The sequence below is a fragment of the Polypterus senegalus genome, chromosome 2 (assembly GCF_016835505.1).
Source record: "Polypterus senegalus isolate Bchr_013 chromosome 2, ASM1683550v1, whole genome shotgun sequence".
NCBI classification, from domain to species: domain Eukaryota; kingdom Metazoa; phylum Chordata; class Cladistia; order Polypteriformes; family Polypteridae; genus Polypterus; species Polypterus senegalus.
Window position 1 is genome coordinate 111,511,612 of NC_053155.1, and position 27,318 is coordinate 111,538,929.

Consider the following 27,318-nt stretch of genomic DNA (forward strand, 5'->3'; position numbering starts at 1 on the left):
GTTTTTAAAAGTGTGGCATAAAGGAAACACTGGTATAAAATTGTTAATGATCCTCATATAATTGTCTGTAACTTACATAAGTTGCCCAGGTTTTGGTGTATCTTTGCGGTTATTATTATGCTGTTTCATACTGCTAATATGTAAGCACCACACAAAGTAAATCCTCATTTATCTGTAATATTCTATCATTCTCTTAAATGCTTTTAGATAAACTGCACACATGTGCAGGCCTGAGATGACTCTCTAAATCATATCTAAATGTATCTTTTACACAAAAATTGTTTTGCTTTAAGCTACTCCCTTTTATTAGGTGCCTGTTGTTCCAAGATAAGAAATGCTATTGTTTAGTTATTCATTATTTATATCCTAGATATTGTTACAAAGCATAAGTCATATGTGTGCAACCTAGACAGAGATTTCTCAAACTAACTGCCCATCATCTACATTTGTAAAGCAAATCTGACATTTACTCCTTGAGTGTAACTCAATACATTTGATTGTTCTCCAAGAGGTAAAAAGATTTTGCTTCCTCCATCATTGACAGTTCTAGAAAGTCAATGACTTGCACAATATAGTGTACTAGTGATAACAAGAAAAATGAGATAATGCAACTTAAAACCATTTTATATGATCTTATTTAAGAAGGAATGCATATTATTAAATATATTTTCTTGATTTTAATTTGCAGCTGAATATGCATCCACGCTAGAAATGGTAAGTTTTCCTTTCGCATTTCAACTATGATTTAGTAAATCAAAATTACATGACAAAACTAAATAAGCTTTTTTAAATATTTTTTCAATTACATAAAGGGCATAATAAGTGTTTTATATAGGTTTTAAAAATACTGATGTGTGCATATCTTTTTGTTAAATAACAATACACTACACTTCTTCTTCTGCAGGGAAGATATAAACAAACCACTGCTTTCCAACATAAACATTGTGAAAAATGTTTCAACTGTCATTGCAGGGCCCCAATCGATATCAATAACTCTTGCTTAGTGGTTAATTGTTCCTTAAATTGTGGGGCGTCCTTCCACATGTGCAAGGAGGAAGAACACAAACTGCTATGTCCTTATGAAAAGGTGCCATGTCTCAATGCTGGATTTGGCTGCCCATTTACAATGTTACGTTTCAGACTTGGCAAGCATCTGGAAGTCTGTCCAGCAAGTGTTGTGTGTTGCTCAATGGAATGGAACCGCTGGCCTGTTTCAGAAACAGAAAATACTCTCTATTTGAATGTCATGAAAGAACCAGTTAATCAGGAAAATTTAGATATGGCATTGGCTTTGCAAGATCAAAAATTGTTATTTAATGCCTTAAAAATGAAGTCTATTTTCCCTGAGTTAATGAAACCAACTGAAGAATTAAAAATCACAGAGTCTGAAGATGAAGGGGCAGTAGGTGGCATGCAGTGTCCTGCACTCACATCAAACATCGAAGAAAATGCATATGCAGAAGCTCAGGAGAACATATCTACAGGGGAGGAGTATCCTGTACTTACTCAGGCAGAGTTAGAAGCATTGGCAAAAGACAAAACTGTAGCAGAGCTGGACAAATACAAGGGATGGGAAACTATTTTTAGCAAGGAGCTCTCTAGCTGCAGCCACACCATAAAGGTTGCAGAAGAGAAGTCTAAGGGTTCTCCAGTAAAGGAAACCCCACCTACTGACAATAGTCAGAGAAAAAGTGAAGATGTTCAAGAAAAAGTAGAAACTGAATTGATTGGTGATGACAGCCCTGAAAAGGTGGGACTGGCTCCTTGGCAAGATGGAGTTATGGAGCGGCTTGGCAAAGAGATGAATGTAAAAGAATACAACATGTATCTTGTTCACCATGGCAGTATGCTAATTCGGTTTGGCCAGATTGCTGCTTGCACACCGAGAGAAAAAGACTTTGTGTATGGCAAACTAGAAGCTCAGGAAGTTAAGGTTGTGCGCACCTTCAAAGTTCCTACCAGCTACTGTGCCAAAAGAGGATGTGTTGGAGACCCTTATGATAAAAGAAAGAAAGTGAATAAAGCAGTAGACACATCTGATTTGGGAGTCACAGAAAATGATATCCCAAAACAAGATATAGTTAAAACAACTTTACTTTGCTCTTTGGAAAGAGAACTAAAAGGACATGTAATTTCTGAACTAGTTGCTACTGATGGATTAACTATAGACTTTGGAACTCAGACTTACTTATTTGACTGTGAGCCATTCTTAGCTAACACTACACTGGCCGATCTTGTTACAGAAAATAATCCATTTCTTGAGCTTCAGCTTCAATCAGAATGTGTAACCAGAAGACACAACAAAGTCAGCTCTATGTTCACCTTTACCTGTAATCATTTCTTTAGGCGTGATGAATTCTCTTCACATTTTAAGAATATACATGCAGATATTAAGTCTTCTCTCAATGGCTGGTTTGAAGAAAGGTGCCCTCTTTCCTATCTAGGGTGCACTTATGTTCAAAGGCGGTTTTGTCCTGCTAGACAGAAGGCAAGAATTGTTTATAATGAAGATCTAAACACCTTCTGCTTAAAGCCAGTTGTCTCCAAAAAACTCTTTGAAGGTATCAAAACAAAGCCTGCTTTAAGAAAGAGGGCAAAAAATCTTGACTCTTTAAGCTGCCTGCCATTTGAGATTCTACAGCACATTGCTGGATTTTTAGACAGTTTCAGTTTAAATCAACTAGCTCAAGTGTCTCATCTTACGAGAGATGTCTGTGCCTCCCTCCTTCAAGAAAGAGGAATGGTATCTTTGAAATGGGAAAAAAGAACATATTCACATGGAGGATCTTCCTGGAAAGCTAGGAAAAAAGTAAGCCAAAAATATTCATAACTTCTTATTTATTATATAGTAGCATGATTTTTATTAGTAAACCATCCCGAGAATATACTTGGAAACAGCATGGTGGAGCAGTGACTACCACTGCCACTTCACATCTCTCGTATACAGGGTTTGAATTCCAGCTCATGTGAATTTCAGTTTGCACCTTCTTCCAGTGTCTAGGTTGGCACAATGGTGCAGTGGGTAGCACTGCCACTGTTGGTTCTCCAGTCTTGACCTCATGTCACCAAAGACATATTGTTTAGGTTGAATATAATCTCCACAATGAATGCTATGTGTGTGTGTAAGTGGGCATGTAAAGGGCTTAGTGCCCTGTTAAAGACCATTTCCTGCCTTATGTCCAGTACTGTTGGAATAGGCTCCAGCCCACTGAATTAGATTAAGTCAGGTTGAGGATGCTGTGCTATGTTCAAGTCTCACAGAAACTGATGGTAAAATCCAAGAGAACTGGAAAAAGTTTTGTACAGTAAAACCTTGGATTGCGAGTAACTTAGTTTGCGAGCGTTTTACAAGATGAGCAAAATTTTTTAATAAATTTTAACGTGATAAACGAGCTAGGTCTTTGTCAGCCGAGCATCACAATTGAGCCAATGGTTCTTCTCTCTCTCGCCACGGGATTGTGGGTAATCGTCTCCCATGCTTGGTCTCAGTTGGCATGTCTAACTCATATTGTCAACATCTGTACGAGCGTATAATGTTTACTATAGCATTGTGACCACGTGTGTGTGCTGTAATGTGCGAGTCCCTGTCATGCACCCCAAAACATGAGGCTGAGTCTCAGTACTTTAGCAAAATCAGCTTTATTCAGCGTGAAACATGAACAACATGGTTACCTCTCTCCTATACACAGACACAGCAATCCGGCAGAGTCGTGACCAGGTTTGTGGCTAAGTAATACTATGCCCTTGGATTTATAATGTTCCTTGCATCTTTTCGGATACGCTTTTATGGCATACTGCTACAGCGCTGAGAGCCTGTGGTTGCTTCGGGACACTCTTCTGTGTGTCGTCCCAATGGGGGGGAATCCCGAAAGAGTTTAGAATCTTTACAGTGAGTACAGCATTTTTTTAAATTTTGTGTCCAAGTGTAGTGACTCTTCAGGCAAAAGCAACAGTCATTGGATAGGTTTCTTGTTAAAGTCGCAAAAAAAGAAAAAGATTCCAGTGAGCCAAAAGACAGCAGTGATTCCGTTAGTTAGAGTTAAAGTCGTCCTACACAATAAGTCTCCTCCTCCTCCTCTCTTCTCCCTCGTCTCCCTCACACCACCCACGATTCTTTTCAAAGGTAAAGTGCAGGTAATTTGTTTTACATATTTTTACTTTATATTTTGTGTTAATCATTTTTATATGAATATTTTTGGGTTGTAGACCGAATCATCTGAGTTTCCATTATTTCTTATGGGAAAATTTGCTTTGATATACGAGTGCTTAGGATTACAAGCATGTTTCTGGAATGAATTTTGCTCGCAAACCGAGGCACCAATTAAAGAATCAGAAGCAAGTACATTTTTGAATGTAATTATGAACTTAACGTCAAATTAAAGTCGATCAAAACTGGCAAATTTAACTTGAAGCTTATTTTTGCTGTATTTTACGGAGTACTGGAAGGTTACACAGGCCACACTGTGACTCTAGTTTGTCTGCTGTTAGACATGGTATTACATGTTTTATGCTTATTTAACTGGTGGATGTCTAAATGTTGGGAGATGGAACTTCATATGTGTAGCATTAGGATCTCCAGTTTGCTAACAGAATGCTTTTCTCTTTTCCTGTTCTCACCATCTCACTGTGCACAATCTCACGTCTTTGTCACTCACTCCATACTAGAAAAAATAACACAGAGTCACAAAATGAGTTGTAAAGGAGCTTGTCACTTGTGTTTGGATCTGCCCGTTGCTGTATATTGTTGAAAGACTCATACACAAACATTTGTCAAAACTTGAGATCCTAAATCACTTTAATCTGCTGAGTAATAATACATACCATGAAGTGGATGAGCACCCCTGCCACCACCAAAATGCACTTAAATGAGCCTGACAAGAATGCACACATTTTGACAGTGTTCATATTAGGTTACTGAGATATGAAAGAATATGATTCAAATTACTCTATAAAAGAATGAATCACTGAAAGCGCTCATGAACTCCTAGACACTTAGTCATAAAGCTCTATCTGTGTCACCACTCCAGTAGAAACAAAGCTCTTTAGTTTTAAAAATGTTTTAAAAACATACATAATTTTCTTAAAAAAAAAAAAAATTGAACGCAATACAGCTTTGCCCCCTACTAGCCTATCAATACACCTGTAAAAAGAAAAAGTAGCTCTGCAAACAAGATCATCAGAGCTTTTAAGTCAAGTCAAGTAGCTTTTATTGTCATTTCAACTATGAACAGTTAGCACAGTTCATATTGAAATAAAACAACGTTCCTCCAGGACCAACACAGAACACAGGATTACAGCACAAAGAAAAACAGTGGTACAAATGAAGACTGTGCAGCAGCGACCAGTACACATTTATGATATCTAAAGGCACAAAAAAAGTAGCAGGTTAATCCAAAATATCACAATATCTTAATAGAAAGAACTGATGTAAACATGACACTGGAAGCTGGAAGAATGTAACAGTATAGTAGTAATAAATATAATAATAAATATAAAGACATGATTTAGTTGAGTGGGAAAGTTTGTGCATTCTATCAGTCTAGTCCCCAAGTGTTTAGAAGTCTTATGGCTTGAGGGAAGAAGCTATTACACATTCTGATAGTGAAGGTCAGAATTCTTCGTGAGGATGAATAGTTTATGTGAGGGGTAAGTTGGGCCCTCCACAATGCTGGTGGCTTTTCGAATGCAGTGTGTGGTGTACATGTCCGTGATGGAGGGAAGAGGCATTCCTATGATATCCTCAGTTGTCCTGACTATCTGCCGCAGGGGCTTGTACGTCCATGACAGTGCAATTCCCAAACCACAAAGTGATGCAGCTGCTCAGGATACTCTCAATAGGGCTTCTATAGAAGGTAGTCAGCATGGGTGGTAGGAGATAGGGTTTCCTCCACCTTTGCAAGAAGTAAAGACACTGCTGGGCTTTCTTGCCTATGGAGATGGTGTTGAGGGATCAGGTGAGGTTCTCCACCAAGTAAAGACAAAAGAATTTGATGCTTTGACGATCTCCATACTTGAATCGTCTATGTACAGTAGAAAGTGGTCAAAGCAGCAAAAGCTGATAGATTTCAATGACTGTTACCTATGATAATACACAATGCTTATTGTTCTCACCATATTGTGTCCTTAACCCAAGAAAGCTCTAACACTTCTTTTGTTGGTGTTCCCATACTGCACACTCCAGCAACTCAGTCTCAAGCTTTCTCTCTACTTTGTTTGCTTGCTGCTTGACTGCAACTTCACTGTTGCTTCCGTGTCAGTTTAAAAAAGGTGCAACTTCCAGTGCAGATTCACTTATAAATTCTGATCATGCATATCATCAGAGGAGGTGTCCAGTGAGGAAGGATTCTAGAACCCATTTTACCAGGAACTGCCAGAGGTTGCTTTGTTATAACACTTATTTCAGTTGTGCAAATTTGATTTGTCGAATCAATCTCTCACTTGCATGTGGTAGCCTTTACAGGAGCTCTCTTTCTCTTTTTAAAATTTACTTAGAATTATTAATGGCTTTAATGTAATAAATTAATGTTATTAATTAATATTTTTAATATTTGGCCTCTGGCTTGTTACCATACATTTTTGAATGAATTATTTAAATTAAAATGAGGAGATGCTGCTGTCAACGCAGACCCGTGCACCAGCCTGCCTCAACCTCTTCTCAGACATGTAGCAAAATTAAGAAATGTCACACAGTAAGTGTAAAGTATCTGATGGCTTCCTACGTCTATAACACCAATGTGATCAGCACCGAATATAAAGACTCCTTGTTACACCCTGTCGGAAATTCTGCACATCTGTGAATGAAAAGAGCAAAAAGGTGAATATATGTAGCAAAGATAAGAGTTACAAGCTCGGTTGGTGATGGAAAAGGTGAAGATTTGGAGCAAAGACTAAAGTAAGATGGAAAGGATTCAGACCTGGGCTGGCTTCATATAGTGAGAAATGTTTGACTGATTTCATATAAGTTGTTTAAACTGTTATTTCTCATCAATTGCAGACTCAATTTGTTCATGTCACTGCCAGGAAAAGTATGTTACATCATAACTGGCTTACTCAGCAACAGAAATGATTCATTCTGTAGCTATATTTTTTTGATGAATCAATCTTAATGCTGGTGACTTCAAAGGAAGAATCAAGGCCTATTAAGCATGTTCCTTTCGTGGACACTACCCTATCCAAATATTAATGACTTCAAATATTAATCTGTGGCACAATCCAAGCACATCTGACTTCATCTTACTGCCACATACAAGTCTGCATTGACAGTTGCAGTTATTTGTTATCCAAGCCATAAGATTTTATGTGTGTTTGAGGGCGGTGGGGATTGTTGCTTATTTTTTATCATATATATTTATTTATTTGTTTATTTTTGAGCTTCTATAAAATTTTAATTTCCCCTTCAGGGACAAATAAAGTATACATTAATCTGTCTTATCTGTTCAGCAATTTGATAAGCAATCTTGTTTTCTTTGTAAAGTCCTTTTGATTTGAGAATAAGGTCTGAGGCCTAGGTGCTAACCATTTTTTTTTTATTATTTACTAAAAAAACCTTAAGGCCTTGTTCACACGGGCGTTAAAATCGAGCATTTTTTGCGTCAGAAGGCGTCCGGTGAGCGCGGATCAGCGCCGAGTGTTTTCTACACGTAGGAGTCAATGAGTGTTCACACGGGCTTTGGTGACGTGCGTTTGTCCGGCAGCGCGTTTAAACGGCATCAAAAAAACGTTGCATGCAGCTTTTTCTTGGCGTTTAAAACCCAACAAACGCAAGGAAACCGCTTCTAGTTCGCTTTCTCTGCGTTTATTTTACGCTTCGGAGGACCGGATATATCCCATGATATTAATATTTTTATGTTTTCATATGCAACATATATATTTCCATATTGCTTATTTTATTTTATTGTCTCATGTAATTTGTAAACCATGAACCTATTAATTTATGTTCTAATATAATATTTGATAACGATTATGTAGGGGGTCAATCCATGGCGGGGGCATTTCAGTGCATAACACCGGTGTAAGCGCACACTCGACTACTGTTTCCTTACCTCAAAGTGACAAGTAGTCTCTCTTCGGGGCTAACACCAAGTCGCATATTGGTTGATCGGCGTGCAATGTGGCATTGCACCAGCTGCAGCAGACAATCAAAAGTGGAAACCGACATCCGACATTAATTTAAAAACTTGCGCGGAAATTTTCGCATTTCTTCGCAGTCAGAGGATGAACCCAGTAGCGGCGGCGAGTTTTTCTCTCCCTACGTCGCCGTATTACGAGTATTTTTAAAACAAGAAGATTAATATCTAACATAGCAAAATGGTCCATATTGAAAGGAGACACCTCAAATAAAACGACAAGGGCTTTCATATCCAGTTCCCGACACTGCCTCGACAGGTTAACACACAAACTACAATTTGGGCTGCAGGCTGGCGTTAGACAGAGACAAACGAACGCCGGTGTAGAAGTCAATCGATCGCCACCACAAAATGCAACATAAACGTCTAGGACGTTCAGAGTAAGTTCGTTTATCCAAAAACTTAACGCCCGTGTGAACAAGGCCTTAATCAGCAAAACTTTAAAATGTTTTTCACTTATATGATTACTCTCTAAGAAGCGGGGTTCTCTGGCTTTTATCTCACAACTCAAAAACTAGTATGCTAGTTTAACTAATATAACATAACGTTCCCACACCTGCTAAATCCATTCTAGGATTGTGAGATCTGGAGCATATTCCAGCCGTATCCTGCACATTATTGAACCAAGACCTAGACGGGGACAAGTCCAACACAGACCCATCGTGCTAATTCCAGTATCTAAACTGGCCCAATACGATTTAGGGTCCATGTGGGTGTGAATTTTCCCTGAGATATTGTGGGCCATCCAAAGTAAGTTCCCATCTTATGTTCATTGGTACGGGTATAGGGCTCGGCCTTGCACAACCCTAAACTCAATTAAGTGGGATTAATAATAATGGATACATACATTCTTCTTGAAATGGCAGTATTTAACATTTTTTCACTGATACATAGTTGTGAAAAAATTTATGTTAGACTCTCTTTTGATAGTTTCTAATAGTCCAAATGTTTTATTGAGTTCTACACAGGATTTTACTGTTCTTTATATTTAGATGGGCCATTTGGAATGCTATAATAACTTTTTATGCATGCTGTCTCTCACTGCTGACAATGTCTTTTTACAAAGGTGAAAGACTAGGATAATTCCGGATATTGCAGCCTTTGTCATTCAAATACCAGGCAATTTAATATGAATTCAACTCTGTTTACAATTAAATGAATCTAATTATGTTATGACATAGTGATGCTTAGTAAAGCAGTTTTACAATTGAACACCTGGGTTTAAAACTCACTCTGTGCAGAACTTGTTGTGGACACTCTGTCTCCATATCTGTGTAGGTTTTTTTTACAGGTACTCTGGATTTCTTCCTCATCCATTGGCATAGCTGGGGGCACTTTTTTAGGGGCAGCACTTTTAAATAAACTTTAGTACTAGACTTTTGTGACAATTTTGTTTGATACAGCTTTGGCAAGCTAATCTGTGTTATCTGTGTCAAAATTACACCATTTTAATGTTTACAAATACAAATGTTACAAAACTATATTTTACGAATGCCAAACTTGGCAAGTTTGCTGACTTACTCTGGCCGAAGACTCTCTCTGTTGGCTTATTCCAGTCGAAACCATCAATCTCATTATTAATATTTTATTATTCTCTCAATTTCAAGATGAAGCAAACAAAAGAGAGAGGTGCTGCCTTTAGGAAGAAGAGAAAGGCAGGGTAAGAAGTATTAAAAAAGAATGAAGGGGAATTACGTAATTAACTATATTGTAATTAATAATTTAAAATGTAGTTCAAATCTACAAAGTCATTTTCATTTTTTGTTTTACATGTATTATGTTTTACAATGTGAGTGGACAGTGGGGAGGAGTTTGGCAAACTCAAAGACTTCTCTGGGTGACAGAAACTATGCCATTGTCCACATCTCTAAGACATGCTTGTTAGGTCAAAAGGTGACTAATACTTATGGACGTGCATGTCTGTGTAAATGTGTTCAGTGGCTGTCACGTACCCAATCCAGAGATGTATTTTGGTTTGCACACAGTTTCCACAATAGCATTCTGCTCCCGTTACTCTTAAAATAGGTAGATGGCCATCATTGTAATTGGCTACCGGGTTTAACATATGTAACAAAATGCTTTTTGTACATATGCGTTTGAATTTTGCATACGTGCACAAAAGGCAAGTGATGTTGCAGCTGCTACAGATTTGCGATAAATCTCATAACTGGTGGAGCTACCACACCTTCAAGGATTTTTCCACCAATGCCCAGTGTAGGCGAATGTCTAAATCATATGAATTTTCAGTCATTTTTAATGTGTTATATGTGTTATGTGATTATTTAAGTGTGTTCGAAACTACTTTCATAATCAATGTGAAAAGGCGAGTATGGAAGGAGATTGTTTTGGTCTAAAAATGTGGTTTGTAAATGAAAATGTAGTACTGTGGACATGGCTGTCGTTACTCTAGGAAGGGAAATTTCCAACATTAAGAATATCAGGAAAAAACAAATTAAAAGGATCAGGGGTAAAACTTTAGTTTAGGTACTGCAAAAATGCATCTATTACTCATTTACTTTATTGTAACAAGACCTTAACAAACACTTCTTTGGGTCTTTACACTTAAGAAGCATCAGTAAAGTTTTTACTCATCTCTGCATTGTGATCTACTAACAAAACCTCACATTGGAGCGGTGAGAGGTTTCTTAATTGAGGCACATTTCTCTTGATATTGAATATTTAGTGTAAGACTTATGAGTCCTTCATATTAACAAGTGGGATCTGGTGGAAAAAAAGTTTGGTGGGGGCGCAGATTTTGGAGGGACAAACTGAAGCTCAGGAGAAAAGAAAAGAAAAAACACACAGACTGTGTGTAACAGCACTCTGAGTTGTGAGAAAAGTGCTATATAAATGTAAATAATTATTACTATTATTACTTTTATTATTATTAGCACAGCCAGAAATTTGTTGGTGGGTGGGAATATAAAATTCCACCCAAATAAGACAGTTTATGGAACTTTACTATCAGCAGCCAAAGAAGTGGGATCCTCTAATCAAACCCTGCTCAGTAATGCATATAATGTTGGAAGATGCACGCAAACAAATTCAAAGACCTAGCCATTAAAAATAAAATTCTGTTCATCTTGGCTGCTATAATAAGAAAACTAAAAGCATGGCCTCACGATGATGCAAAAAATAAACAAACAAACAGTAAAAAAATGAACTTGCATGATGGCACCCAAACTATAGACAACAATAATAGCCTTATAGTGAATAACACTGTCAAGTGAATGGTTTTCTATTTCTTGAACTCTCGCTTAGTTCAACCTTCTTAACCTGCACGAACTTAACAAACAGTAGGCCTACTACTAAAGCATACTAAGGGAATAAAACACACAATATATAAAAAGAAAAGACAGAGTCTGAACCACAACATCCCAAGTGTATTGTCAGGTTGTATGCAAATATTTTTGCTTGTTTGTATTTATTTATGTTTAATTTCTATTTTATGAAATAAATGACATTATTTAGCACAGCATTGAATTGCTTCTGTGATTAAACATTTTGGGTATTTTGAATGCTTATAGTTGCAGTAGCTGTAGAATGCCTAGTAAAAGCAGGCCCTTTGTTTTTGAGGCAGCTGTTATTACATTACAGGTTTAGGCACCACAGCATTCTCAACTTTTTGAATGCATTGTTTGCAGTTGTGATTATTTCAGGCTTATCAGAGCTTGTCCTCTCATTATGGCCATGCAAAGTCAATTCAAATGCTCCACAAAATTCCACACAGTCTATTATTCTGAACAGCAGGTGTCAATTTTTGGTCAGCTCTTCATTGTGCTTTCTAATGCCAATCCTGTTCAGCAGGATACTAAGCTTGCCAAAAAAATCAAGCCTCATGGTATTGTCTAGATAACTGTGTCAACTTTTATACCCCTTTCATTTTTAAGAAAGATGTTTTAGATTTCGTACCAGTCGTGGTTGTCCACTGCGCTTTGGTACTAACTGTTTGAAACCAGGGAAAGAAAGAAATGGCATTACTTACACCACACCAAGTTAGTGACTCCATTTGTAATAACAAGAACTAGAAAAAGTCTGTGTGTACTCTCATCTTCGATCACTTGCCTGCTGCTGAAGTCAACTCAGTCTGGTCCAAGCTCCTTTATCTTATTTTTTCTTGAAGTGAAAGATTTATGAAGGGGTGTTTCATTAAAGAAATAACAGGATTTTCTTTGATATCTGAAATTTCGCTTGAAGTTTCCATTACTAAAGTCACGCTTGCTCATCTGTAGTTACATAATTTTAAAGGTGGGTGTGAACCGTGAACCATTGATATCAACATGACATAGTGCATTGACAATTGTCCAATCAAACTAGATTACAAAAAAACTGGTACATATATATATACATATACATATATATATATACACATATACAGTACATATATACATATATATACACATATATATATACACATACATACACACATATATATATATATATATATATATATATATATACACACACACACAAATTATATATATGTGTGTGTGTGTTTATGTATGTATGTATGTATGTATGTGTGTGTATATATAATGTAGATAGGTGTGTGTGTGTGTGTATATATATATATATATAAAACACTCATTAACAGTGACAAAACAATTACATTGACAGTCATGTTACGTTATTATTAAAATGTTTCCTTTTCTTTTTCATTACTTCTTTAACACACTACTTCTCCGCTGCGAAGCGCAGGTATTTTGCTAGTTATTAATAAAGTGTTTAGTTTCACCAAACCATGTGATTGTTTTAATTCTGAACTGACATTGTTTCTTTTTTCAGCTTTTGAATCCCCACAAAATTTGTAAAGTTGTAAACAAGCTGCGATTAGTTCAAAGTTCTGCTGCTTTCTTACTGAGTCAAACTGAGGCTCATAATCACATTACACATATTCTATGCAAACGTCATTATTTCTAGTTAAGTACTGCATCAACTTCTAAGATCCTTGTCCTCATTAACAAAGCATTCCATGATCTGGCTCCCGTTTATTTAAAAAATCTTCTTAAATATTAGACACTCATAATAAATATAAATATCCATCCATCCATTTTCAAACCCGCTGAATCTGAACACAGGGTCACGGCGGTCTGCTGGAGCCAATCCCAGCCAACACAGGGCACAAGGCAGGAACCAATCCCAGGCAGGGTGCCAACCCACCGCAGTAAATATAAATATATAAAATAGTATTAAATATTATGTATTCTTGTATTTCTGGCTTTCTTGATGTTCCATTTGTATTCCATGGGAGGCCAGGCTTTCAACTATGGTGTCCCTTAGCCCTGGAACTTCCTCCCTCATTATATCTAGACTCTTGATATTCTCTCTTTATTTAAAAAACAACTTAAAATCCACCTTTTCAAAGTTGCCATAGATCTGATACAGGAGGCATGTGAAGGGAAAGACCACCTGGCAGTTAAGTGGCTGGACCTCACCAATGCCTAAAGGTCAATCCCACATAGACAGGTGGAAACTACACTGGATCAATGCTATGTCCCAGGCAAGATCAGAGACCTCATTTCGGACTATTACAACTGCATCAGCCTGAGAGTCAATTCTACAGCATCAAAAGTTGCATGGCATCAACTAGAGAAAGTCATTGTTAGAGGCTGCACCATGTCAGTGATCCTGTTTGTTTTGGCAATGACAGTGCTGGTCAAAGCCTCTATAAGGGCATTTATGGATGACCCGACTGTAAAAATAACATCTATACCAGGCTGCAGAAGGATCCGCCACAGCCTGAAACACTCACCAAGTGAGCTCGAATGAACTTCAGGCCAGCCAAGCCTAGGACCCTCTGTCCTGAGGAAAGGGAAGGTGACAGACAAGTTTCGCTTCTTTTTAGGAGGTGTCCAAATTCCATCTCTCTCCGAGAGACCGCTCAAGTGCCTATTTAAGGCCTTTGACTGCACCCTGAGGGAAAATGTAGCATTCTGGGCAACCAGCAGTGATTTGGGGACATTGCTCACTGCTGTGGACAAGTCAGGGCTGTCAGGTAAATTCATGGCCTGGATTTATCACCATGGCATTCTACTACATACCCTTTACCCCCTGCTGGTTTATGATGTTCTACTGTGCACCTCTGAAGGCTTTGAGAGGAAGACAACTAACTTCCTGTGAAGATAGCTGGGATGACCACAAAATCTCAGCTGCATCGCCTTGTACAGGAGCAGAAAGAAACTGCAGCTCCCTTTCAGCAGCCTGGAAAAGGAGTTAATGGTTAACTGTGCAAAAGAGAGGAGCTGTATAATGAGACATCAGTGACACTATATTTGCCTTAGCAGGCACTGAAGTGTGATCTGGAAGGAAGTGGAGAACACAGGTGGCAGTCAACCAGGTGTAAGCACCGCTGTGGCATGGAAGTTTGGTGGGAGTAGTCATGTCAGATTGACCAGGGTTTGGTAGCAATGCTTTTACAAGGCTCAGGGAAAGTTCTGGAGAAGCTTCAAGTAGGACTGGAGGAGTCCCGCACAAGCAGCATAGTAGTACTGCAGCAACATGGGGTGTGGACCAGAAGGGAGCAGGCTATATTACAGAATATCTCATGGTTCAAACTCTGCAAGGCCACTATAGATAAAGTCCTTGGTTCAAACAGTCCGTAACGTCCTTCTGAACTTATCCAAACTCTTTTGCTTGGGCCTGGCAAGAAATCCTGCATTCATGCTGTGCCAGCAAAGAGGGGCGATGTAGTATATATTTAGCTGTTGCCCAAAATCCTTGGGAGAAGGATGCTGTCACTGGTGCCATGATCAAATGTTAAGGGTCATAGGAGAACACTCACAGCAAACAGCAGCAACCAGTAAGGAAGTACATCACCTTTGTAGGGCCTGGAAGAGAGGCTACAAGAGCAGATGGTTTACTTGCCATAGTAGGAGACTGGTAGCTGACGGTTGACCTAGGGAAACAGCTCAGATTCCCAGTCACCATTGCAGAGACCAAACTCAGGTCTAACACAGTCCTGATGTGAGAGACAACAAGACAAGTGGTCCTGCTGGAATTAACTGTACCATGGGAAGACTGGATTGAGGAAGCTTCCAAGAGGAACTGGGCCAAGCATGAGACACTTATAGGCGAATGCTGCAGCTAGGAATAGAGGGCCCAATATGAGCACATTGAGGCATACATACAGTATACTATGCATACATACTATAGTGAACAACACACACTTTATGCAGAAATACTTGCTCTGTCTACTAAAACACATATAGTAAACTATGTGCCTACAAAGACTATATGTTGAAATACATAAATGCTGAAGTGAAATGTTTGCAATCCACCAAAACTGCATATTAAAATCAGTTATATTAAGTGAGTCTAAATTAAACAAATGCAGTTTCAAAGAATTTAGAAGTTATTTCCTGCCTTGCACCCAGGACAATCCCTAGTCTTTCCTTATTTCTTTCTAATTTAACTTATTTCATTGAAACTGTAAAATGATGATGAACATATACGTTGGTATTATGAGGAGAGGCAATCCATGTGCCTAATTTTCACAGCAGCAGTGGGCGTTAAGCACTTGCACACACCTCAGTGTGCTTAAACACCACTCCAAAAAACCTGCAGTACAACACTCAGAAAACCTGTCCAATGAAGTAATACTAAGTACATCACAAGTCACTTACAGTCAATGCAACAGGAATTCACTATTAAATGTATTTAATTGACTGAAATTGCTAATCCCTATTAAAAACTGTTTAATAAATAGGCAATTTATAAATGACCGCTTTAGCACCTTAAGGTCTGAATGTTCCTGTTAATAGCAAATATTTTGTTTTATACTTCATGTACACTTACTTCAGGTGCAGCTTGTATATGTGAAACTTTCTATTTGGATGCAAGGTACAGATGTTATTTATGGTATGCATCAGAAAAAAATATTACCTTAATATCAAATTTCCCTAAGATCAAGTTACAATGCATATACAAATATTAGATAGGCACAAGCAGACCACATTTGCCTTTAAGAATCTGTCACTAGTAATCATTTTCCAACAAATGATTGACTTTAGGTGTACAAGTTTCAATTTATGGTTAATTTTCCTCAAGGAGCAATAATGACTTGTCCTTCCTGAATAATGCATGCCTCAGCTTCTCAATTTAGAACAAGACAGCTTTCTTAGAGGAAAGTACTATAGTTTGCAATCAAATCACAGTCACCGTTAAATAGAGTCAGGCTTTTATTTTGCACAGCTAAAATTCATTTTATGTTTTCAAGAGTGCAAAATATAGTACTTTTAATAATAAATGTATGTATTACACTGTAGAGTGTCTGTGCCTAATCCTGAAACAAAAGCTAAAATGGCAAATATGTGAAAAGGTAAAATCCCAAAACCATGAAAATTAAAATCAATAGTTTTATTAATCCAGATGGGCTACACGTAAGAAGTGTACAAAGCACTATATAAATACAATACAAATAGAAAAGAATATTTTCTCCTCTAGGCCTGCACAATTTATTACTGCTTCACTCATCAGGGAAGCGGCTTACCAACTGCTTATATTTAAATAAAGGCACAGACCTCTCATTCGACCAACACTGCATGTTTGCATCTGCTCCCACTAACTTGTTTGTTTGGAGACTGTGTTAGCTGATGTCAGAGCTCCTTTTAAATACCTACATGGGAACTTTGTGTGAGCCACTCCATCAATTCGGGGTCAGGGTATGACAGTTGTGGCTCCTAGAACCTCTACATGGATGGACACTCTGTTTCATTTAAAAAAAATTGTTGTGAACTATGATACTAAAAACAGAAACAGTTTATGTTAATAGCAGGATTTTAAATAGTAATTGAGTGGTATGGATTAAGTCATCTGTCCTCAAAACGCATGTACTCCCTGTGTCACAAAACCAGGTAAATGGCCAAAAATGCAAACGCAAAATAAATAAATCAAACTGCAAATGTTAAATCAAAATATTACATTTTTTTCTTGGTTGGCAGCTAGAATTTTTTTTTGTCTTATTCATTTATTTTTATTTAACTCTTTTATGGCTGATGTTGATTTTTTATGAAATTCAGGGATAGAGCACGGTAATCAGCTGTAAACTGCAACAAAACTCGTCCTTACATTTAAGTTTGACTCTCTTTGCTAGAAGGAAAGTTAAGTAGCTTTGTTGATTTGAACTCAATTCCCTGCATGAGTATCGAAGAGCAAACAACCTCTAAAATGGCATCAACATCTGGCAAAATATGCCATGGACGTTTTACATATTATTGCTGAATCGGACTCTGACTTGTTGAACTTGGAATTTGATGCAAGTGATCAGGAGATGGACATCAAATATTAAATTGAGGTACCAGTATCAGCTGATCAGTCACCAGATGATCGTGGTGTTGAACACGCTTGGGTGGCTGATACGCTGTGAAGGACAGCCGGGTCCCATGCCCGGCAGGGATGCCCCTGCTACTTATGTTCCGGGGGAGCCGCCATGGGCAGTCCAATACCTCCCCCGGGATGCTTGGTGGCAGCCTCCCTGGCCGACGGTGACTCCCCAACCGCCCGCAGGGCTCCATGGGAGATGGAGTCCTCCACAGCTTGGTTGGGGTCCGGCGTGGCCGCTAGAGGGAGCTGCCTGCTTCCCACAGCCCGGCTGGATGAGCTTTCAGCCCCGCCCGGAAGTTCAATTAGGACCAGGTGGTTAATCACCTGGAACGCTTCCGGGTGGGCTATAAAAGGGCCCAGCCACCACCACTCAGAGAGCCAGGGTTGGGAGGAGGAGGACTAAGCTTGCAGAGGAGTGGTGGAGGAAAAGGTGAAGGAGAATTGTGGTGTGTATTTTTGTTTGGTGCTTTGGACTGTGTTTGGGCTGTGTGGCACGGGGAAGACGTGTCACACAGCTGAAGAAAAATAAAAGCCTGTGTGTTTTGTACACGTTGCCTCTGCATGGTCTGTGCCGGGTCAGGCGCTATATAGCGCCTTTTACAACGCTTACGGCAGCGCCTGCCTTTTGAGGACCACCACTTAGATGACAAGAGGTACAAACCATCAAACCAACTGAGTCACACTGTGACTGCCGCCACCGCCCACCTGTGCAAAGGCAGCCAGGCTACCGTGCATTCCTGCTAGCTATCGAGGTGCCCCCACGCAGCCACTGCTTCCAGAGATGCCGAACTTGAGCCAACAGCATCCACAGCACATAGCAACAGACATTTTATGTTGATTTATGTGTGAAACCATTGCTTTGTGTGCTTTTCAGAAAACTGAGTTTTTTGGAAAAAAATATTCAGCCCTCAAAGAGTTAAACCTGTTTTACTTTTCAAGGTATTCTTTCTCCTTTTACTCACAGCAGAAGATGACCTATCTGCAAGCAGAGTTTTACAAGAGAATAATGCTCAAAGCCTCAAAGTTAGGAAACACAACATTTTTTCCAGAAAAATGTCAGTGGATTAATCTTTATATAGTGGCCTCACCCTTCAAAAGATCACAGTTTAATTGTACATCTCTGGAATGATTTAGAATGAACTAACAAGCGCACAGATGCACCACTGGCTACTAATCATACCTAAGGAACTGGAAGAGATATGAGTTGCACTGTTTTGAAATTATGACCTTATGATAAATTCAGGTTGCTTGGACAGATTAACTCAATATTAGGTATAGCCAATAACATGTATCAATGTATTTTACATATATAATTTGATATTCTTAGATACTACTCTAATAGAGCCATTAGACACTACATTTTCAAGTAATGCAAGTTCTACCCAAAGTGCAGGGGTCTGGAGGATCCCTAATTATCCCTGTGGTCCCTCTGAAGGGCTGTAAACCGTTGAGAGGTGTTTGAAAATAAAGTTTAACATGTTATAGTGTTATAAGTCATTTGACACATATTACTAAGTTTGCTAGAAGCCCTTCAAGACTGGAAGGCAGCAGTCTATTCGCATTTCTTTGGCTCTATAGGATACGATTCTTGAGTGGGAGCGGAAGGAAAGGGCAACCTTTAAATCATATAAATTTAAGGAGACCTTCATAAGAAACAAATAAATAGGAGTCCTGTACAGGTTTTAGTGCTTGCCTTAGGGGGGCATCACCTCTGTGATGTTGAAGAGTGAGACAGTGATGGCTGATATCATGATACTGACAGCAAGGAACAGTGAGAAGCTAGCTGTGACTTGTTCCCAGTTGGTATGTTTTGTTTTGTATTTTTCTATGGACTGTAAAAAGGGAAGCTGAGTAGTCATTAGGGTCTTAGGTACCATATTTCTGTTAATTGCTGAGTAATAAGTAAGACTGCTATTGGGATGAATCTGTGGCAGTGTTATCAAAAGTCCCAGGAGTCAGCAGCATTGTGCAGGGGCCAGCAGGAGGAGGCCATGATCGGCATACAATTTAAAGCAAATTGGAATTTAGAAGCAATGGATCAGAGCTTTGCTGACAGTCTTACACACACACACACGCACACACAAACACACACACAAACATGCTCCAAGTGCATAATATGTTGTGAAAAGTGGCTATTCTGTATGATTCTGTTCAGATGTACAAGGTAATGTGGTGTGGTTGCTGTTATGCTTCAGCCAGGGTTTCACTTCTGGCTCAAATGTTTTCTTTTTTTCAACATTTTTATTGTATTTTAAATATCATTTTGAAAATTGTTTCATTTATTCTGCAGTGGACTGGTGCCCTGCCCGGGGTTTGATTCCTGCCTTGTGCCCTGTGTTGGCTGGGATTGGTTCCAGCAGATCCCCGTGACTCTGTAGTTAGGATATAGTTGGCTGGATAATGGATGAATGGATGGATGGTGTCATTTATTGTTATTTTGTTTATTGAATATAGTGTTGTTTATGTCAGTATTATGTTATTGTATATGTTACTTTCAGTTTATGTGGAGCCCTAGGGATAGGTCCACCTAATGCTGCAGTTAGTGAACCACCACGAGCTTTGGCATTGAAGTTTGTTCCTATCTTGTGGTTTGTACTTTTTCTGAATTGTGCTCTTCCTGGTTTTAATCCCCTCACTATTAATTTAAGGTACTGTCTCTTGTTTCTGTTTATGAATTTATTTATTTCAGGTTCCTTCAGTTTCCTGAATTTTGTTAATAGTTAAATATGTAAGAAACTCTGTTTGGTTATCTTGTATGAGATCCTTTTAGGGTCTTTCCTCATTCTTTCTCTCTCTTTGTCATGACATTTCGATATGTAAAGATTTTGCTTTGTGTAGGCCATAGACCTGTTTCTAAAGTTTGGGCCTAGGGTGTTTGGAAGTAGTGAGACGCAGTCCCTTGGTGCTAGACCTGTGGTGGAGCACAGGTATGTCTTTTGTTTGAAAGTATGTCACCTTTTTTGGTATAGTTTTTAATTTAAGACACTTTTTTCAAATGTTTGCAAGCTTAAAATTGGGGTGCGCCTTGAATTCAAGGTAGCTGATTATTATACCATATATGCCCTTCTACAGCTAAACAGATACAGGAAGTAAGCTCATGGAGAAAAGGAAAGAGTTTCGGCCCATATGGGCTTGTAAAAGGGAAACCGATTTGGCACACGTTGGCTTTTAAATAAAATTGATTTCACTAAAGAAAAAATAATGGTCTTGCTATACTAATATATTTACTTGTAATTCTTGTATATATCCATAGTTTTTTCCCCCTCTCATTTTAATTAGCTTTATAGCAGGCATGATCATAAAAGTTTGCAGAGTATGTTACCATATATGATGAAATTCATCTGCTTAAGATAGGGGTATCCTAATTGGCAAAATTGCCTATAACTAAATCATTCCTTTTTCCATAGTACCTGTGTATAATTTCAGTCTTTGGTGAACACTGGATCACTAACTGGACCAGTAAATATACCCAACTACAGCAGGTCATTTCTCAGACTGGTTCAACCAACACAGAACCTTATGCAGAGTAAACTAAAAAATCTCAGTGTCTTCCTTGTCTAATTTGAATGTTTCACACATATGACGCAGTATTGCTTAGCTGGCCTTACTTAAAATACACAATGAAGGATAATAAACACTTATTGTACAAAAGACAAAAAAGCTTTTTCTCGAAAATATTTCCCTCTTTGTTATCAAATGGCTTAATTTATTGTCTGGTGATTACTGTTACAGACACATCTGTATGCAAAATAAATTAAGTAGGCATAATAATATTGATATAAACTGTCAGATAAAACATGTACAATTTAACAGTATTATACATGGAGTTTTGATTTTGAAAGCATGAGAGAATCAAAGTATTTTCAAGAGCAAGTAAATATTATAGCTCTTTTTTTCCAACTGTAATATTTTATAACTGCTCATTTAAATCTGAAAGTGTCGCTCCTCTTGGTATAGCTTCAACAAGCACCACTTTAACACTTGATCATGCGTTCATGTTGAAACAATTCTCTGGCTGTAAATGTTAGCAAGTCTTCAAATTTTCAACTCTTTTGAAAATTCATCATGTACTGTAGTGTTTGGTCTTTTATTGTGTATTACATTAAATTGACAGTTGTCATGCCCTGCGCAGTGTTGGTTTATGTCTTTGCCCAGTATCGCTTGGACTGGCTTTAGATCTCAGCTGGAATAAATGTGTATAAAAAGAATGAATGAGTTTAATGTTCTAAAAAAAGTACAGTGGCATTATTACGAAAAATGACGTCTTCACTTTAAGTAAAGTTCTGCAATTCCCAAAAAAAGGGCTTTTGTCGTAATACAATAATTTGAGTAATTTCTTTTCCAACGGGCATTTTTTCTTTTCCTTACTAGGCTGTATTATTAAAATTTTTCTGCAATGATGTGCTTTGCTAAGTATAAATTACTTCAAGGACCAGCACAGTGGGGCAGTGTTTAGTGCTACCTTACACTCACCAATAACTAAATTATTCCCAGGTCTTTGGCTTGTTTCATTATCCCCATATCTGTATGGGTTGTTGTCTGTTTTGTCTCCCACATCTCAAAAGATTAGTTTAGAAGGTAGTTTGTGAGTTTGGTAAAGTTTGGTAAAAAAAGCTACAGTACATTTATAGCATCGATTCGGAAAACAGCTCTTCATTTAGTGCATAGAATTGCATTGAAGTAGTCATTACATTTAATTATTAGATTGCAGGTTCTTCTCTGATGTAACCTGGACATGTTCTTTGTGTTGTAATTTCCTGAAAATGTTCAGAGGTGACGGCTAAGGTTTGATGAAAAAAATTAAATCTTGGCTGAAACTAAAGGTAGTTTTGGCCAACAGCAATAACCATTTGACCTAAAATAATTAAAAATACTAATTACACGTGGACCTCTGGTCCTCTCAAGACTGTTCTATTTCAGTTAGGGTTCCTGCCCTGACTGAAACTCCAGTCCTTGTTTTTTGTTCTTTTTGCTCATTTTTTGAGTCATTTATTTATGTTAATTTTACTTTTCTTAATTACTTGCCATATTCCCGATGCATGTGTTATGTTTGTTTTGTTTTTTGGGTGGGTCCCCATCTGCCCATCACCGCAAGGAACTGCACTGAACAGACCCTTGCAGTTCATTTGAATTTGTTTGAGAATTTCTGGAAATTTAGAATATGTGTTATGGTTTTTTTTTTTTTACTTCAGCTACTGGATTCAGATTGGTACTTGGTTTAGATTGCCTTGTGTTTTCAGCCAACTCCTTTTTACCTTTTGTGCTCTGTAGAGCTTATTTTTGTTCAGAGCATTTTTTTTCTGAAAATAAAAGTCTTTTATTTATTAAGATTTTGTGTTTTTGCCCTTGTTACTAGCCTGGCTTTGATAGTTTCCTTATCTAGTACTGCTGAGACAAATGGAAAATATCAATTTGCAGACCACATCATCAATATTAATAAAAATTGTCCATGAAATCCAAACATGCAGCAGTCACATTATTTCTAATCTTGCACACCTCATAAGAAAGCTGTCAAGCACTAAGAAGTTTTCCCAATTATTACATTTGCTTTGTTCTGAATCAGGAGATGATTTGTTTCTATCTTTCAATTTCCAGTTAGTTCAGATGCATTTCACACTGCAAACTAAACATATCAATAAACACTCCTGGCTGTGTTGTGAGCTTCTTTCATTTGGAAGAAACATTTTTTCAAGGGGAACAATATCATGGATGGTTGACAACAATTGTGTTTGTGCACCACTGTATTTTCTCTAATTATTTACTTTATTTACCTAACACAGCTATGTGACCAAACACCTATCATCAAACAAGTGAAAGACTACTTGAAAATTCTGCCTCATGTATAATGCCTTGCATAGAACTTACACTAATAATGGCGTACAAACAAAACTAGAAATATGTATACACACAAAAGAATACAGATGCATAAAACAGTGTGTAAGCAAAGTTCTATGCACTTTCTCTTTGTAAATTCCAATCGAATATGCCCCTGGGCAGGAATTGTAACGTACAGGCACAAGCCTACAGCCCCACTACTCACAGAATTTTGCCTATTTGAATATACAAATCAGTATAAATAGCCCCTTCCTTTCAGTGTTTTGATAAAAGACAATGGTGAAAGCACATATATAAACAAAGAAGAACTTCATTGAATATGAAGTGGAGGCAAGGAAAAACATACTATTGGATGTGGATTAAGTACTGGTATACTGTAAGCAACAAAAGGAAATTGATGGAGTGGCACAGTGTGGAGGAGGTGTTCAAAAGTGTCTGAAATAAAAAAAGAAATGGTCAGATATCAAAGTCGATGTGAAAAGGTGAGTGTCAAAACCACTGGAGGAGCTGGCAGAATTACAGGGGTCACACTGTTTAAGCAATGAGCTGCTGCAGTTATTGGTGATACACTTATATATCTTGCCACAACATTAATGAGACGCATTTTCACATCACAGATAATTTTCACATTAATAGAATGGAAATGCTCACTCCAAGTACATTTGGAAAACTGGATTTTATTGCAAATTGCACTTTGATGTTTGCCTATTCAGCCACAATGTACGGAAATCTTATACATCTAGATGACAAGTGGATAATACCATCCCATATACCTGGCATGGCGTGACTCAGTGATGACTGAGAAATACCCGATTGCTCAACCAGTTCACTTTGAAAAGCTCTGGTGGCTAAAAACCTGAGGGTGGATAGAACTTGCAAAGGTGCAAGTAGAGCACAATTCCTCAAAGTCTGCCTTTATAAAGCTGGCATCAGTTCAGCACACAGCTCCAAAAGGATAGCTCTTGGAAATCAAAATCGACTTGAAAGCCACTATCATCATGGGACAAGAAAATCAGTATGATCTCTAAATATGTGCTCTCTACTAATTTTTCCATTTACGATGTCTTCTAACAACGATAAGGAAGCTATAGTGATTGGAATAGTTTGGCCATTCCATGCACCATTATATTATTATAGAATGATTACAATCAAGTGCTTTAAATTTGTAAATGATATGCAGTTTTGGTGTCATTGATGCAAATCTAAAAAAGAGGAAACCACACAGAAACAGTCCCATTTACAAAACTGAGCAGAAACATGAGTACACATGCTCTGAGGCTCCATGAAAATGTGCATTGCATTAGTTTAGTTTAATTTTATACATCTCGACATGAGCATGGAAAATGGGTGTAAACATCATTTTTGTGCGTATGCACCATTTATATTTGATGCCCCAGGTGTTTGATTTGCCACAATTGACTGGTAATTGTGCAAGTTGTATTAAATTGTGCTTCATCTGCACTTACAGTATATGCACTTTTATTTGTACATTTTTATTGTTTTTAATACTCTATGTTAACCCTCCACTTGTTATGCTGTGAATGACATTCCCTATTACCGAGAGCAGACACTTAGCGTGACTAATACAGCATGCAAAATTTCACCCATAATGCACAGCATTTCATTTAGTTGAACTGGTCCCATTTTGGATCACATTAATACCACTTGTGGGTTGTTTTGGTCTACCACATGTAGTCTGTAATTGGCATCTTAACATGCCCTTAAACAAGCCAGAGTTCAAAACAAGTAGTCAAAACAAACTAGATGTTAAAGTGCCTATATTCGCAGCAGGAGGTGTCTGAATTAAGGCACCCCCATCAAGTGAAGACACTATATGTGGTGCATGAGTAGAGCAGCTAATCATTCATTATTCACAAGCATCTCTCCACCCCCAACAAACAATTCCCTAGCAAAGGTCATGTAATCATACATCATCAATGTTTTCAAGTAACATGGTGATGAAGTGAAATATTAAGACATTCAACAGCCCTACCTTCTACTGTACATGTTTGTAATTTTTTGGGACTTGTGCGTTTGAAATCTTAGGTATCATAAGAGAGATCAAGTTTTCTGCCTAAGTAGTTCACGAGTACCAGCAGGTTGCTGCCACACATATGCTTGAGGCGTAGCAGATGCTGGAGCAGTCATTCTTCTTCATTCTGTGCTTCATGCTCAGCAGAGGTCATTTTCTCTGTTAGTTTCCCTATGTGGTTTTCCATAGGAAACACACAAACCATGTTAACCTCTTGGAAGTTGCTGCTAGGCACATTTTTTTTCTTAATCAGTGCACATCATGCATACATTTTCAATTATGACCAAGGATATCCTCTAGTAGATTGCATGTAATCACATAACAGACACAACCCTTAGCATTTTTAGATATAGATTTGGAAATATGAAACTGTATCCAGATCTGGGTAGACACATCTACTTCTCAGCAGTGACCTTAACTACAGCTCATCCACTCTAAATGTGATGGCCTTTTGTGTTCTAAAAGACTTCAGTTATGCACCCTGTCTATGTCATGTATTTTCAGAATTTTTTATAACATGCTTTGGGATAATTGATAATGCTTGGACTGATGACTTACATGTTTCTGACTGTTTGAAACTGCAATCACAAAAGAATGCAACAATACAGCATTGATTGTCATATTGTACAACAGTTATCCTATAAACAAGTTGACCATCTAGTAGCTGCGAACAATGAATGACGATTTAAAGCAATATGTTGCTGATCAACGATTGTGTTTCTGTTATGAGATGAAAAATCTTTCTTTTTTTTCTCTTTCTTTTGTTTATGCAGGTATGGCAATTCAGCTGTCTCTTTTCCACCGTAGACAGCTGGAGTTTTGCAGATATGGCACCAATGTCAGAGCACCTGAAAGTCTGCCCTTTTTATGTCACTGAGAAGAAATGGGAGCCATTCCCCTTGACCAGCATGTGTGGAGATTCAGCGCAGTCACAGGAGAGAGTGTCTCTTATTTCCATGTTCCTTCCAAGATATTAAGTGATCACAAAGCAGTTAAACAGCATGTAATGTCTCATGTAAAATCTCACCAAGGGATATGGTGGTGAAGTTTCATCTTGCACATCACTGGCCATCACATCTGACTTGACTGGCTGTGTAAACACCAAAGCTTGTCACTCAGTCTGACTTTTCTCTGTTTTCTTCTAGCAAAGACAGATTTCCTAAGAAGTCATTTTAACAGCAATCTAAAGGTTTTTGAACTTATTTGATTGTGATAGGTTACAATTTTGTTAGCATTCTTAATTTTGTTGGTATTTGTTAAGCTTGCACTGATGTTGAAATTAAAATATTGAAATATTCAGAATATTCTAATATATAATGATATGCAAAATAGTTTTGCACTCAAAATATTAATTACTTTGTAAGGTACAATATGGTGCTGTACGAGGTAGGCACAATCTATGGACTCCTGTGTACTAAACCTGTTGAACTGATTTATATAGTTGTGCTTGAAAGTTTGTGAACTCTTTAGTATTTTCTATATTTCTGCATAAATATTACCTAAAACATCATCAGATTTTCACTCAAGTCCTAAAAGTAGAAAAAGAGAAACCAGTTAAACAAATGAGACAAAAATATTACACTTGGTCTTTTATTTATTAAGGAAAATGATCAAATATTACATATTTGTGATTGGCAAAATTATGTGAACCTTTGCTTTCAGTATCTGGTGTGACCCTCCTTTGCAGCAATAACTGCAACTAAAAGTTTCCGGTAACTTTTGATCATTCCTGCACACCAGCTTGGAGGAATTTTAGCTCATTCCTCCGTACAGAACAGCTTCAACTCTGGAATGTTGGTGGGTTTCCTCACATTAACTGCTCGCTTCAGGTCCTTCCACAACATTTCGATTGGATTAAGGTCAGGACTTTGACTTGGCCATTCCAAAATATTAACTTTATTCTTCTTTAACCATTCTTTGGTAGAACAACTTGTGTGCTTAGCGTCGTTGTCTTGCTGCATGACCCACCTTCTCTTGAGATTCAGTTCATAGACAGATGTCCTG

At 37.9% G+C, this 27,318-nt stretch overlaps 1 protein-coding gene across 1 annotated transcript in view; it reads left to right on the plus strand.

Annotated features, from left to right (window-relative positions):
* LOC120523246 (F-box only protein 40-like) overlaps positions 1-26,818 on the plus strand; it is a 50,366-nt gene extending 23,548 nt beyond the window's left edge. Inside the window, exons 2-4 of the mRNA XM_039744351.1 lie at positions 689-714; positions 905-2,809; positions 26,088-26,818. Of these exons, the coding sequence (XP_039600285.1) occupies positions 712-714; positions 905-2,809; positions 26,088-26,291 (2,112 nt within the window). The 5' untranslated portion in view covers positions 689-711 and the 3' untranslated portion in view covers positions 26,292-26,818. The remainder of the gene's footprint in view (positions 1-688; positions 715-904; positions 2,810-26,087) is intronic.
* Positions 26,819-27,318: the final 500 nt, after the last annotated feature.